At 37.8% G+C, this 17,002-nt stretch overlaps 1 protein-coding gene across 3 annotated transcripts in view; it reads right to left on the bottom strand.

Annotated features, from left to right (window-relative positions):
• Window positions 1-17,002, bottom strand: part of WDR70 (WD repeat domain 70) — a 360,510-nt gene that overhangs the window by 299,880 nt on the left and 43,628 nt on the right. For all 3 annotated transcript variants that reach the window (XM_025388244.1, XM_025388245.1, XM_025388246.1), the window contains one exon: window positions 5,331-5,390. In XM_025388244.1, the coding sequence (XP_025244029.1) occupies window positions 5,331-5,390 (60 nt within the window). The remainder of the gene's footprint in view (window positions 1-5,330; window positions 5,391-17,002) is intronic.

The following is a 17,002-nucleotide window of genomic DNA, read 5'->3' as shown; positions in this document are numbered from 1 at the left end:
TAATAGTACTTATATTGGTTCCATAAAATATTTGCTTTCCGCCGGGCATGGTGGCTCATGCCTGTAATCCCAGCACTTTGGGAGGCCAAGGCAGGGAGATCACTTGAGGTCAGGAGTTTAAGACTAGCCTGGCCAACATACAGAAACCCCATCTTTACTAAAAATACAAAAATTAACCGGGTGTGGAGGCACGTACCTGTAGTTCCAGCTACTATTCCAGAACTTGATGCAAAAAAAATCACTTGAACTCGGGAGGCAGAGGTTGCAGTAAGCCAAGATCGTGCCACTGCATTCCACCATGGGTGACAGAGCAAGACTCTGTCTCAAAAAATAAAATAAAATTTGCAGGTCAGGCACCGTAGCTCATCCCAGCACTTCGGGATGTTGAGGCAGGCAGACCACCTGAGGTTGGGAGTTCGAGATCAGCCTGACCAACATGGAGAAACCCCACCTCTACTAAAAATACAAAATTAGCTAGGCATGGTGGCGCATGCCTGTAATCTCAGCTACTAGAGAGGCTGAGGTAGGAGAATTGCTTGAACTCAGGAGGCAGAGGTTGTAATGAGCTGAGATCGCGGCACTGCACTCCAACTGGGCAACAAGGGCAAAACCCTGTCTCAAAAAAAAGAAAATTGCTTTCCCTGTGAACTTTCTTAGGTCTAATTACGCGTCAATATCCAATGTGTAACTCATTGTTCCTGAGATATATGTAGCTTTCTCTCAAAGCAGAAAGTCCCTAGACCTACTGCCCTCTCAGAAGAAAAGAACTGCATTAGGAATATTTAATGTGATTACCATACATTGGACGCAGTAATGTTTTTTGTTTTGTTTTGTTTTGAGACAGAATCTCACTCTGTCATCCAGGCTGGAGTGCAGTGGTGCAATCTCGGCTCACTGCAGCTTCTGTCTCCTGGGATCAAGCAATTCTCCTGCCTCAGCCTCCTAAGTAGCTGGGATGACAGGCACGCGCCACCACACCCAGCTAATTTCTGTATTTTTTTAGTAGAGATGGGGTTTCACTTGTTGACCAGGCTGGTCTCAAACTCCTGACACCTCAGGTGATCTGCCCACCTCAGCCTCGCAAAGTGCTGGGATAAGAGGTGTGAGCCGCGGCGCCTGGCCAAAGTTTTATATAAAGGAAGCTTCTGTAAATCAGTTCTCCTAATAAATAGACTTGAAATGTAATTAATATAATTATAATTAAATAAGTCAGATACTGACAAAATAACTTACGTTCATTTCAATTAGCACTTGCAAACACTGATTTCATAATATAAGGTAAACTTACTATGGTTAAAATTAGACATGAACTCCAAAGATGTTAAAGAAAATATACAAGTGAAAACAAAGTCATTTTTTATGCCCGAACAATAATGTCTTAAAACAAAAAACAATCAAAATCAAAAATAAATGAATAGTAGTTTTAAAAACCTAGGAAGTGGCTTCTGCTACCACCACCTACAAATTCACTTGCCTCTATGTGCATTATGCTATCTTTCTTCCCTCCTGTTGCAATTTAAAAGTTATTTATTCTCCTAATAAGGCTAACCCCACCAGTGTTCATCTCACTACAACACAATATGAAATTACAACTTCATCTGTGGTTCCTGTATTCTGTACCTGTCCTGCCCTCAAGAGTATAAGCATCATATGGACAGAGACCTTGTCTGTGCCCAGCACTGGACCTGGCACAAAATACAAACTCTACTAAATATTTGTTTAAAAGAAAGGAGAACTAAAAATTGTAAAACCTTATGTAAAACAAACCTGCAGTCTGACAAACATGAGATAAATTCCTTTTTATCAAGGAAGAACAGAATAAACTGCAAACTTGACTGTTCTCCTAGCTAAGAAGAAAGATGACAAATTCTAAAGCAAAGTTACAAAATGAGGCTTTCAATGCAGCCATTCACTGAAGTATCAGGATCTCTGCTGCTGACTGTATACATGATTCATCATTTACCAAAAGGATATGAAGAAGGTAATTAGAAAGATAGAAAACAAAGCTCAGAGGCTGGGCACAGTGGCTCACGCCTGTAATCCCAGCACTTTGGGAGACCGAGGTAGGCGGATTACCTGAGGTCAGGAGTTCAAGACCAGCCTGGCCAACATGGCGAAACCCCATCTCTACTAAAAATACAAAAATTACCTGCTGTTGTGGCAGGCACCAGTAATCCCAGGTACTTGGGAGGCTGAGGCAGGAGAATCGCTTGCCCCTGGGAGGTGGAGGCTGCAGTGAGCCAAGATGGCACCACTGCACTCCAGCCTGAGTGACAGAGAGAGACTTTGTCTCAAAAAAAAAAAAAAGTGTCTTGTTCCAACTTGAGAATGAGGACAAATTTTCAGTTTTAACATTTAAATTAAAAGAATTAGTGTGTATTATCCTCTCCTTCCTTCAAACAGCTTTAGACTTTATCATCATATTCACTGGGAAGGGTTCAGTTGACTATTATGCCACAGTAACTATATTCACTAAATGAATATACATGTTTCTTCAGTGGCAAGGAGAAAAAGAGCACAAAAACGGTTATAAATTTAGAGATATAAAAAATAAACATAATGATAACTCTCCTGAGAGTACATCAGACATCATTAAGAGACCAATTTGAACAAACTGACTCTAAAAAGATGTACGGGAAAACTGGGGAAATTTGAACACTAATGAGATATTAGATTAAATAATTATTGAAAAAAAGATATAATAAAGATGGTATTATGTAGGAAAGAGTGTATGTGTGCACATTCAGAAAGAGGGAGGCAGAGACAGCCCAATATTATCTCTTAGAGATTCATACTGAAATATTTACAGATGAAATCATATGAAGTCAGGTATTCGCTTTTAAATAATCCTGTAAGGTGGGGACAGGCAGGACTAAAATGTAAAGTATATAGGAAAAAAATAACATTGGCCTTATGGACATTTTTAAAATAACTCGCTTAAAAGAAAAAAGATCAGATAGAAAAGTCACCTTCTAATTCAACATTTATTTAAAAATAAATTTACTTGCATGTAGGACAAAGGCAGGATTGCCCAAAAAAAAAAAGTTAATCCAAGAGTATAATTAGACACTCTAATTGATTTTCAATGTGTAAAACATACTGCAGTATTTTTTAAGTTATGTTTCTCTACAAGATAAAACTTGATTTCCAAAAAAAAAGGAATATTTAGGCCGGGCGCGGTGGCTCAAGCCTGTAATCCCAGCACTTTGGGAGGCCGAGGCGGGTGGATCACGAGGTCAGGAGATCGAGACTATCCTGGCTAACATGGTGAAACCCCGTCTCTACTAAAAATACAAAAAACTAGCCGGGCGTGGTGGCGGGCGCCTGTAGTCTCAGCTACTCGGGAGGCTGAAGCGGGAGAATGGCGTGAACCCGGGAGGCGGAGCTTGCAGTGAGCCGAGATCACGCCACTGCGCTCCAGCCTGGGAGCACAGCGAGACTCCGTCTCAAAAAAAAAAAAAAAAAAAAAAAGGAATATTTAAATCAAACTTGTGAAATTCATGACCCATCTCTCAGTTGTAAAATTCTCCAGACTAGATGACAGAAAAGCTTCCTTTAAATTACTCAGTCTACAATGTTTTCCTTATTTACTTAAAAACACAAAAAGTAGAATTCCATCATAATTTCAGAATAAAAATATAAAAAACACGATTTAAGAAAAAATATATTAAGAATCAGATGGAAATTATTTCTTACAGCAGCAATTCCCACATAGTTTCGTTTCAAGACTCTTTACACTCTTAAAAAATTTATTGAGGACTCCAGGCCAGGCGCGTTGGCTCACGCCCGTAATCTCAGCACTTTGGGAGGCCGAGGCAGGTGGATCATGAGGTCAGGAGATCAAGACCACGCTGGCTAACACAGTGAAACCCCGTCTCTACTAAAAATACAAAAAAATTAGCCAGGTGTGGTGGCAGGCATCTGTAGTCCCAGCTACTCGGGAGGCTAAGGTAGAAGAAAGGCATGAACCCAAGAGGCAGAGCTTGCAGTAAGCTGAGATCGCACCACTACACTCCAGTCTGGGCGACAGAGCGAGACTCTGTCTCAAAAAAAAAAAAAATGTATTGAGCACTCCAAAGAGGTTTTGTTTATGTGAGTTATATGTATCACTATTTCCACTAGAAATTAAAACTAAGAGATTTTTACATCTTTTCTATTTCATTTAAAATAACAACAAACCCATTATATTTAACATAAATATTTTTATGAAAACAGCATTTTCAAAAGAACAAACTGTAAGAATGACCTGGTTTATATCATTTCTGGGTCTACCTCTATTAATTGAGGTTTCCCTCTTATTATGGGATGTATTTTCTTAGTTCTTTACATGTTAGGCAATTAGAAAAAAGTAGTTTCATTGAAAAGGGAAGGATAATTTTTTTCGTTTCATATGAACGTTTCACTCATTTAACTACCATTTTTTAGTGGTTTTGCAATAAGATACAATGATTTCACCTTACATCTCAAATATTTTATATTATTCATCTTTATATATTTTAGAATACTCAAACATCAGTAAATATAACATATAGGCCGGGCGTGGTGGCTCAAGCCTGTAATCCCAGCACTTTGGGAGGCCGAGACGGGTGGATCACGAGGTCAGGAGATCAAGACCATCCTGGCTAACACGGTGAAACCCCGTCTCTACTAAAAAATACAAAAAGTTAGCCGGGCGAGGTGGCGGGCGCCTGTAGTCCTAGCTACTCAGGAGGCTGAGGCAGGAGAATGGCGTAAACCCGGGAGGCGGAGCTTGCAGTGAGCTGAGATCCGGCCACTGCACTCCAGCCCGGGCGACAGAGCGAGACTCTGTCTCCAAAAAAAAAAATAAATAAATAAATAAATATATATATATATATATAAAACAATATAAACATGCAAACTGTAAACTAAGTATTAATGAATACTTAGAGCCATATGGTAACTACTTAAAGTTCATTTCTTATCTTAACATTCATCTGAAAAATGAACAAACTCATGCCTTTTACTGATACAGAAGTAAAGCAAAGGGTGGTGAGAAATTTTCCCACACCATAAAAAGCAAAATTGTGTTTGAGTTTCATTTCTTTCTTCCACTTACAATGTTCCTATATTAAAAAAATAAGAGGTTTTTAAAGCCAACAATAACAGTGACAATAAGTGTTTCTACTTTAACTAAAAGGAAATGGCTATTTTGACTGAACATAAAAGTAATCCATTTTTCCTTAATGTCTATAGCTTTTATGTCATCAGTTGATTGTATAATTAGCCTTAATACAAATGTATCTTATCAGTTCACTTTTCCATGACAGCCCTGTAATTTGAGAGGGAAAAAACTAGATTTTTAAACTTACTGTTTTAGTGCCATGCTTCAGCGTTATCTCATGCGAGTCAGGAATCTTGTGAACAGGATTCTGAAACAAGAAAACCCCATGACATTAACGGTAAAATAACATATTTGTGGGGAACTATATACCACATTCACAGGAAATACAATTTTTTTTAATTGTATCACTGGCTTTTAAACACAAAGCTTAAAAAAAAACCAGCAAAAAAGTGTGAGGGTATCTGTTTTCTACACTTCTAGATACACTACAATGGATCTCTGATGCTAAATTGATTTTAAATACCTAAAAGGATAAACCTAAGAAACTCATTAGGTTCTATAAAATTATCTCTTATTGTCAATATAAATTGAAATTTTAATTTAATCCAAATGTAAAAATAAATCAGTAGTTAATAGTATAATTCATAAAGAAAAATTAGAAATTTACTTTTCCTTCAAATCACAGCTTATCAAGAGGAGCGAAAAGGTCAATATCAGGCTGGGCACGGTGACTCACGCCTGTAATCCCAGCACTTTGGAGGCCAAGGCGGGCAGATCACCTGAGGTCAGGAGTTCGAGACCAGCCTGACCAACATAGTGAAACCCTGTTTCTACTAAAAATTAGCTGGGCACAGTGGCACATGCCTGTAGTCCCAGCTACTCAAGAAGCTGAGGCAGGAGAATTACTTGAACCCCGAAGGTGGAGGTTGCAGTGAGCCGAGATCGCACACTGCACTCCAGCCTGGGCAACAGAGTAAGATTCCATCTCAAAAAAAAAAAAAAAAACAGGACTATATCAAAATATCTGGAAAAACTTAAAAGATTCTCCATTTGTTTTAAGTGTACTCTGATATTTTAGGTAAACAAACCATGTAACTTTGGCATAAATTTCAAAATTCTGTATTATAAAAATCAAACAGAATCTAACAAACTTAAGGGAAAGAATAGACTAAATCATCATTATTCACTGCAACTGGCATTTTTAAATGCCCTAACAATTATGAATGCTGATAAATTTTAAAACACTGATGCCAAGGTAATAAACAATAGAATACAACCATATTTTACATTAAAATTTGGTTATGTCTTGCTAAAATACAATTCTTTATTCTTTATTTTGCTGTCTTACTATGCCTACAGAAAAATCTCACAAAGAGCAAACCACCACAAACTGAAAGAAATTAATAAAGGCTATTTTATTAATTTCTGCTTACCATACTTTAATGTCAAAATTATTTTAAGCATACTGTAACCTATGTATAAAATAATAATTACAGATTTTCCTAAAAAATAATCAATAAGGTCAACATCGAAAATTTTTAAAGTTCTCTATTTACCTATTCTGGGACATACCTTAAAGTGTTAAGTACTTAATTTCTAACAAACAACAAAACTTTCACAGGGTAACTATATACCTTTTAACCCTTCAAAGTTAAAAAGAAAATTGTTCAAAAATGGTAAAAATAAGAAACTCCAAGTCATTCACTGATTCATTGGTTCGATAAGCATTTACTGAAGTGAGATTATACCAGTCATTAGGTGGCAGCAGACATGGTCTCTTCTCATCCCTTCCACACAAGAAGCATATGGTCTAACAGGGAGATATCAATGACTCTACTTCAGTATAATGAATGCTATGATAGACAGCAGTACGTGCAGAATAACTGAGGGACAGTAAAGAGGAATGCATAAATCAGATATAAGAGGTTACAGTGATCATTTAAATCAGAGGTTTCATTGTTTATTCAAGTCTCATTACTCAAGAGCAGGCTAATCCTACTATAATTATATGTCCATTACAAATTTAAGAATCATCTTGGCCGGGCGTGGTGGCTCACGCCTGTAATGCCAGCACTTTGGGAGGCCGAGGCGGGCGGATCACAAGGTCAGGAGATCGAGACCATCCTGGCTAACACGGTGAAACCCCGTCTCTACTAAAAATGCAAAAAATTAGCCGGGCGAGGCGGCGGGCGCCTGTAGTCCCAGCTACTCGGGAGGCTGAGGCAGGAGAATGGCGTGAACCCGGGAGGCGGAGCTTGCAGTGAGCCGAGATCACGCCACTGCACTCCAGCCTGGGCGACTAAGCGAGACTCTGTCTCAAAAAAAAAAAAAAAGAATAATCTTACCACCTACTTAATTAAACATGTGACCTAACAGCTCTTTCTTTTATATCTTCAGTCTTTACCCTGCTATAGTTCTTTCTCTTCAACATATAAACAAAGTATTAGTACTTCCCATATTAAAAAAAAAAAAAAAAAAAAAAAACTAAAAGACTACTGACTTCCCCTAAAATTTATTGCTCAATCATTACTTTTTCCTCTGCAATCCAGCTTTTTCAAACTATGGCTTCACTTAGTGTCCCTGCTTTCTTTCACCCTCTACCTCAGCTTTGGCATTTATCATTTTATTCCTGATTCTTAGCACAGTTCTTGGCACATAAGAGGCTCTCAGTAAATAGTTCTAAATGAACAAACAAGTCACTATAAATCTCTCTGCACACTTTACAGAACTTAATCTATATATGTGAACTTTCAACAGCATGGTAACTATTTATCTCCTCCATCTTGAAACTGTCCTTTGCTGGGAGGAAACAGCCTGCAGAAAAAGCCAGAAACGCTAGTTTTTTAAACTAGCAATGCCATTAATTAACCATGTGATGATTTGAGCAAAGTTATGACTCAGTTTCTTCATTTGCAAACTACAAATAATAGCACCTGCCCCACGGGTTACAGTGAAGTACGTGGTTTCAAACTCCTAACACAGTTTGGCACATGGTAGAGCTCAATAAATGACAGTCACTATTTATTCCAAGGCTTACCTCCTATATTGGTCAAGTCATCTTAGTGTTTTTCCAGGCTTCTTTTCCTCTTTACCTGGCTAATTTCTACTCATCCTTCAAATCTCAATTCAGTTGTGACCAGCTCTCTAAGCACTTTTCAACATTTCAAACTCTGGGTTAAATGACCCTCTTATGCATTTCTATGACATTTCCTTACTTCAATCACAGAACTTATCACAATACATTGTAATTTTTTACCTATCTCCCCCACCACCACCCCCTTACCAAACTGCAAAATATAAGCTTCTCAAAGACTACATCTATTTATCATCTCTGGATCCACTATGCACAAAAAAGCTGGTATATGGCAGACATACATATACACACAGAGAGGTTTTAGAAATGAATAAATCACCCACTGTCTACCTTGTTCATCACACAAGATTGTAATTTTTAATTAACTCTCAAATTTTAGAGTAATGATTATGTCCACAAAGAAAAGCAGGTGCTATCACATCAGGCCAGTCTGGTAAGTGAGAGGCAAGAAATAACTGAATATTTTCAAAAGCTGAAAACCTTTTAAGACCAAATTATTATATCCCAGACTAAAAGCAGATTGAAGATTGCAACAATACAGAAATAAAGGTAGTTTTGTTTTAGATTGTCAAGACACAGTTGGGGAATTTGCAGTTTATTTCAAGACAAAGACATTACTGTATTGTTTAGTATATTGTGGAAAGTGCTGCACATATCTCTTTCAGAGATATCAATATTCGAACACAAATTCCAAAACAATTTAAAGGTCCAATTCTGGACTATTTCTACACTGAATAATCTGAATCACTACTCCCTTTGCAGCTGGCCACATCTGAACACAATGAAAACATCTATAAGTGCTAAATATTCTTGCAAGAAGCAAGATAATACTTGAAATGTTCTACTTACAGAAGAATCTATCATAGTTTATACCTCATTTCATAACTAATTACTTTTTCATCACTCAGCAAATAGAAATACTGTCACCAAAAAGATAGGATGAAAATTATTTCATTTATTTCAATGCAGAATGTGCCTATATATAGACAATTTCTAACATTTAAAAAAAATTTACAAGAACACACAACTTTGTATTTATATTAGGAGTGAATTAAACATTTAAATAAATGTTTACATTTAAAATCAAAGTTTTACTGGAAGTCATGCATGGCATAACTCATAAAAATCCCATATAATTGGCACAGCTAAATCATCTAAAATAGTAGCAATCCATCTTTTGGTAGCGTATCACTTGATGGTGACTGTTCTTTTTCCAGAACTTTTACTAATGACTTTTTTAAATACAGCTTAGTGTGAAATTTGCTGTAACAGTAAAATATTTTCAAGATTTTCCTGCCAAGGAACATCATAAACTATTTGACTTCAATGGAGTAATTTATTACCAGAATTCATAACAAGAGCTACAGTCCTAATGGAAGAGAGGAAAATACACCATTTTTTGTTTTGGCTTAATTCTGAAAACGAACCAAAGGATTATTTCCCAGGCTCTGCAGTCTACCCCTAATAACAACGATGGCAAATATATCTAAAATAATATGAGCATTTCTATCTGATGAGCATTTCTACCCGAACATCCTTACAGAGATTTCAGATGACTTACAAATCAGAAACAACCCTTCTAGGCTAAGGTCACATACAACTATAAGCCATAATAAAACCTCTACCCAAGAACAAAGATCTGCCACAAAGTTGCTGGGTGCTGGGGGAAGAGAGTAAGGACTGCCAAAAAGAAGCTTGAAAATGAGTGCCATTTTCTCGCAGAAATCATTTAAGTACAATTACCAGTGCAGGCAACCAGAATTAAAGTCTATTCTAGTGCAACTATGGAGATCTAATAACACTAACTTAACATTAATTCATTTCTTCATTGATATGGTTCGGCTGTGTCCCCACCCAAAATCTCATCTTGAATTGTAATCCCTGCATTCCCAGGACCAGGTGGAGGTACTTGGATCATGGGAGCAGTTTCCCCATGCTGTTCTCCTGAGAGTGAGTGAGTCTCACAAGATCTGATGGTTTTATAGCATTAGATATTTCTCCTGCTTGCATGTCGCACTCTGTATTGCCACCCGTGAAGAAGGTGCCTGTTTCTCCTTTGCCTTCTGCCATGATTATCAGCATCCTGAGGCCTCCCCAGAAATGTGAAACTGTGAGTCAATTAAATCTCTTTCCTTTATAAATTATCCAGTCTTGTGTATTTCTTCATAGCAGTGTGAGAATGAACTAATACCTTCATTTACTCACTAATTAAACATTCACTTAACAAACATTTATTATTTAATTACATACCACACACTGGGTACCACAGTTAGATTAATGATAAAAGAACTACTAACAAAGACTCTGCTTACACAGAACTGTTAGTCCAGAAAAGCAAAATAAGACAGGTAAACAAATGGGCAAATGAAAATGTTTCAGTTGCTGTAACAGGAGTATACACAGGGTTCAGTGCTCAATTCCATTCTACCTAAGAAAGTAGGTGGTTAGAAAAGAGATTTCTGGTATCTTTCAAAAAACAGAGGTTCTCTAGATGAATATGAAGAACATCTAGGAGAGAATAATACAAATCTTGACACTTTCTGAACTTCAAATATTTTTCCCTCACTAGAGTTTGAATTGCTAGGCAGAAAATAGAGCAAGGGTGTATGTGTTATATATATATACAGCACTATGTCATTTTATATAAGGGATTTCAGCATCCTTGGATTTGGGGATCAGCAGGAGAGACCTGGAGCCAATTCCTCTCAAAGGGCCAACTGTATATGTATAAAAGCCAGAGAGTTACAAACCAGGTTGTATACAATTCCAAAAAACAGAAGTTTAAGCTCTGAGTCACAGAAAGTAATTTCATAAAGTCTGAGATTTTAGGCCAAGCACGGTGGCTCACGACTGTAATCCCAGTACGTTGGGAGGCCAAGGTAGGCAGATCACTTCAGGACAGGAGTTCGAGACCAGTCTGACCAACATGGTGAAATCCCATCTCTACTAAAAATACAAAAATTAGGCCGGGCGCGGTGGCTCAAGCCTGTAATCCCAGCACTTTGGGAGGCCGAGACGGGCGGATCACGAGGTCAGGAGATCGAGACCATCCTGGCTAACACGGTGAAACCCCGTCTCTACTAAAAAATACAAAAAATTAGCCGGGCAAGGTGGCGGGCGCCTGTAGTCCCAGCTACTCGGGAGGCTGAGGCAGGAGAATGGCATAAACCCGGGAGGCGGAGCTTGCAGTGAGCTGAGATCCGGCCACTGCCCTCCAGCCTGGGCGACAGAGCGAGACTCCGCCTCAAAAAAAAATAAAATAAAATAAAAATACAAAAATTAGCCAGGTGTGGTAGCACATGCCTGTAATTCCAACTACATGGGAGGCTGAGGCACATGAATCGCTTGAACCCAGGAGGTGAGGGTTGCAATGAGTCAAGATCGTGCCACTGCACTCCAGCCCAGGTGACTGAGACTCTGTCTCAACAACAACAGTAACAACAACAAAAATCTGAGATTTTAAAATATTGCCAAGGTGTTCTGGGCATCAAAAGCAATAATCAATACAGTAAAAAGACAATCTACAAAGAAGTGGGAGAAAATTTGTGCAAATCATATATATAGGGGATTAATATCTAGATTACATTTTTTTTTAATTTCTACAGCTCAACAACAGAAAAAAACAAACTACTTCATTTTAAAATGAGCAAAAGGCTGGCCGCAGTGGCTCATGCCTACAATCCCAGCACTTTCGGAGGCCAAGGTGGGCAGATCACGAGGTCAGGAGATCGAGGCCATCCTGGCCAACATGGTGAAATCCCATCTCTACTAAAATACAAAAAAGTTAGCCAGAAAGGCGGGGCACGGTGGCTCAAAGGCCGGGCGCAGTGGTTCATGCCTGTAATCCTAGGACTTTGGGAGGCTGAGGTGGGCGGATCACAAGGTCAGGAGATGGAAGCCATCTTGGCTAACACAGGGAAACCCCACCTCTAGTAAAAAAAAAAAAAAAAAAAAAACGAAAATTAGCCAGGCGTGGTGGCACACGCCTGTAGTCCCAGCTATTTGGGAGGCTGAGACAGGAGAATCGCTTGAACCTGGGAGGCGGAGGTTGCAGTGAGCCGAGATCACGCCACTGCCCTCCAGCCAGGGCCACAGAGCAAGACTCCATCTCAAAAATAAAAATAAAATGAACAAAAGACTTAAATAGGCATTTCTCCAAAGAAGGTAAACAAATGGCCAATAAGCACATGAAAAGATGTTCAGCATCACTAATAATTAAGGAAATGCAAATTAAAAGCACAATGAAATATCACTTCACACTCACTAGGATCAAAAAACTTTTACTATCAAATAAACAGAAAACAACAAGTGTTGGTAAGGAGGTAAAGAAACTGGAATCCTTGTGCAATGTTGGTAGGAATGTAAAATGGTATAGCTACTATGGAAAACAGCTTGGTAGTTCCTCAGAAAATTAAAAATATAATTACTATATGATCCAGCAATTCCAATTCTGGGTATATACCCAAAAGAATTGAAAGCAGAGTCTTGAAGAGCTATTTGTACATCCATGTTCACAGTAGTATTCACAACAACCAAGAGGTGAGAAGCAACCCAAGTATCCACTGATGGATGAATTAATCAACAAAATGTGACATAAACATAAAACAGAATATTTTTCAGTCTTAGAAAGAAAATTCTGACACATGCTACAACACAGAGGAACCTTAAAGACATTATGTTAAGCAAAATAAATCGGTTACAAAAAGACAAATACTATATGGTTCCACTTGTATGCACCAGAGCAGTCCGATTAATAGAGATAGAAAGCAGAATGGTTGCTGCCAGGGGCTGGGGGCAGGAGGAAACTGGAAGTTGCTATTTAATGGATATAGAGTTTCAGTTAGCAAGATGAAAAAGTTCTGGGGATTGGTTGTACAATAATGTGAATATATGTAACAATACTGAATTATACACTTAAAAATGGTTAAGACGGTAAATTTTGTGTTATGTATTTTTTTTTTTTTTTTTTGAGACGGAGTCTTGCTCTGTGCCCCAGGCTGGAGTGCAGTGGCACAATCTCGGCTCACTGCAAGCTCCGCCTCCCGGGTTCACGCCATTCTCCTGCCTCAGCCTCCCGAGTAGCTGGGACTACAGGTGCCCACCACCTCGCCCGGCTAATTTTCTTGTATTTTTAGTAGAGACGGGGTTTCACCGTGTTAGCCAGGATGGTCTCGATCTCCTGACCTCGTAATCCGCCCGTCTCGGCCTCCCAAAGTGCTGGGATTACAGGCTTGAGCCACCGCGCCCGGCCTGTGTTATGTATTTTTAGCACAATACTATTAATAATTAAAAAATCAAAAAAAATTTTTTTTAAATCATCATGGCTGTGGTGTGGAGACTGGACTAGAAAATTACCAGTATAAGGTAAACGCCAGTGTAAGCACAAGGAAGTCTATTAAAATATTCTTGCAATAGTCCAGAGAGGACCTGAATTGATACAATACAGTGGGAATGGAAAAAAGAAAAAAAAAAAAAGAATTATATAAGAGATCTTAAGGACTTAAGAGGTGAAAAATAAAGATAGCTCTGTTACTCTCCACCCGAAGCCCTGACATCACTCTTATATAACTATTCAATAAACATTTATTGAGTACTGATTATGCCTAGCACTGACGGTATTCTGGTTATCAAGAAAGAAGGGTCCTGCCTTCATGAATCTTGCAATCCAATGACAGTCAGAACTTTAAAAATATACGGCGAGGCGCAGGGGCTCATGCCTGTAATCCCAACACTTTGGGAGGCCAAGGCAGCCGGATCACCTAAGGTCAGGAGTTCCAGACCAGCCTAGACAACATGGTGAAACTCCACCACTAGTAAAAATACAAAAATTAGCCAGGCATGGTGGCAAAAGCCTGTAGTCCCAGCTACCCAGGAGGTTGAGGCAGGAGGATGGCTTGAATCCGGGAGGCAGAGGTTGCAGTCAACCGAGATTGTGCCACTGCACTCCAGCCTGGACAATAGAAGAAAAAAAAAAAGAAATGTATACACAGGCTGGGAACGGTGGCTCATGTCAGTAATCCCAGCAGTTGGGAGGCCGAGGCAGGTGGATCACTTTAAGTCAGGATTTTGAGACCAGCCCGGCCAACATGGTGAAACCCCGTCACTACTAAAGATACAAAAATTAGCTGGGTGTGGTGGTGCAGGCTTGTAATCCCAGCTATTTGGGAGCCTGAGGTGGGAGAATCGCTTAAACCCAGGAAGTGGAGGTTGCAGTGAGCCAAGATCATGCCACTGCACTCCAGCCTGGGCAACAGAGCGAGACTCCGTGTCAAAAAAAAAAATAGGAAAGAAAAAATTTATACACAAAGTATTAATTAATTACAACAGTAAAAACTTCATTAGTACAGGGTGATTTTAATCACTATGGAAAATGTATTCAATACACTAGTCTTTCATTTTCTTTACCATTATTCAGCCATCTACCCTCATGTCCAATTCTGGAATTAAGTGACACCCAGTGCTGCTTTGATTCTAAAACCACAAACCAAGCTATCCAAATCTTTAACTACAACAGTTCTCTCTTCAGATCACACTCAGTCACACTGTTTTTTACCTCATTAGTAAACCACTTTACTTTCATCTTATCACTCCCTTTCTCTGACCTTACATCCTAATAAAGATATTTTATAAAAAGGTATATTGGAACTAGGTTTACCTCTAAGAGATATATTAGTTAGGACATTGGAATGTTCACAAATAAAACTTAAAACCAGGCTGGGTGCAGTGGCTCACGCCATTTAAGATAATATCAAAAAACATTAAAACTTAGAAATAATTTTTTTAAATATGTGCAAGACCTGTACACTTAACACTATGTTACTGAGAAAAATTAAGATAACTTAAAATAAATGGAAAGATACATAATGTTTATGGTTTGGAAAACTTAATATTGTTAGGAAAGTAAGTCTCTTAAAACTAATCCATAGATTCAATATAATCTCAACCAAAATCTCAGCAGGCAGTTCTGTACAAATTTACAAGCTCATTCAAAAATGTGTATGTCAATTTGAAGGCTTAGAGTAACCAAAACAGTTTTCAAAACAAACAAGTCAGAAAACTGTACACTACATGATTTCATGTATAGCGCTATAGTAACTAAGACAGTAACTGAGCTATAGTAACTGAGACATTGTGATAGTAGAGTAAGAATGACTATGCATATCAATGAAGTAAAGAAATCAGAAATTAACCACACATATATAAATTTGTTTTCAAGAAAAGTGCCAAGATAATCCAAATGAGAAGACCTTTTAAACAAATGATACTCAAATAACTGGGTATCAATCTGGAAAAAATAAAAAAGGAACGCCAATCCTTTCCTCACACCATACACAAAAATTAACTTGAAACAGCTAATAGACTGAAACATAAAAACTAAACCTATAAAACAATGAGAAAATATAGAAAAAATTTTTGCAATCGTTGGTAAGCAAAGATTTCTTAGAATACAAAAAATACACACCAAAAAGAAAAAAAACGGACAAATTGTATTTTATCAAAATTTAAAATTTCTATCCTCAAAAGACATGATCAGGAAAATAAAAGGCAGACTCGGACTGGAAAAAGATATTTACAATACATTTATGTGACAAAATACTTCTATCCAAAATATTTAAGCTCAAAAATAAACTCAAAACTCTAAAACTCAATAAAAAAGCAACCTAATTTTTCAAATGGACAAAAGATTTGAACAGACACTTCACAAATGATGTACACATTAGCCAGGTATAGTGATGCACATTGCAGTCCCAGCTGCTCAGGAGCCTAAGGCAGAAGGAATTGCTAATCAACACAGTGAGACTTCATCACAAGAAAAGATGTTTAATGTCAGTCAACAAGCAAATGCAAACCAAAGCCATAATTTAACAGCACTACACACTTACAAGAGGAGCTAACATTAAAATTACCAACAATACCAAGTGTTGGCAAGGATATGGAGGTAGCAGAATTCTCCAATTTTGCAGGTGAGTGTAAAATGGTATAATCACTCTAAAAAACAGTTTGCTAGTTTCTTATAAATATACACTTACCACATGATCTAGCAATTTTGCTTCCAAGAGAAATAAAAACATGTATCTACAAAAAGACCTGTACAAGAATGATCATAGTAGCTTTATACAGAATAGCCAAAAACTGAGAACAAGCTATGTGTCTATCAAAAGATGAATAATCTGTGGTAGATTCATAAACAGATTACTATTTAGCAATAAAAATGCACAAAGCACTAGCATATGAGACAAGATGGGCAAGTCTCAAAAGCATTATGCTGTGCAAAGTCAAACCCAAAAGAGTTTAAAGAGTGTTTCCATTTATATAAAATTCTAGAATGGGCTAAATTAACCTATAGTAACAGAAAACAGATTTGCCTGGGATTAGGGGTAAATAAATGGAGGGAAAAATGGATTGACAGCAAGGTGCCTTGAAAGAAACATTTTTGGAAATGTTCTAAATCTTGATTGTAGTGGTGATTACTCAGATGCTTACATTTATTAAAATTTCACAAACTATACTCATAAATTGGTTGCATTTTACTGTGTGTAAACTATACCTCAATAAAACTAATTTTTACTTTTTTTGCTGATATCTGCAGAAAACCTAAACTGGTATTTTTTTAAATGAAAAAACAACAACAACAACAAAACAGAAGCCTGATATAATTAGTTTTGGCTGTAACAGAAAACCCAAAATAAAGTCAGGACTGACATATGTCTAAGACAATCAGGACCACAGCTTGTTGCCCTCATAAATTCAAGAAGTCTAGGTGATCATCCAAAAGGCTGCTGTGGTTTCCAGACAGCAGGAAAAAAAAAAAAGCAAAAAGCAGG

This window comes from Theropithecus gelada, chromosome 6, assembly GCF_003255815.1.
Source record: "Theropithecus gelada isolate Dixy chromosome 6, Tgel_1.0, whole genome shotgun sequence".
NCBI lineage: Eukaryota > Metazoa > Chordata > Mammalia > Primates > Cercopithecidae > Theropithecus > Theropithecus gelada.
This window is presented reverse-complemented; position numbering and strand designations above follow the sequence as displayed.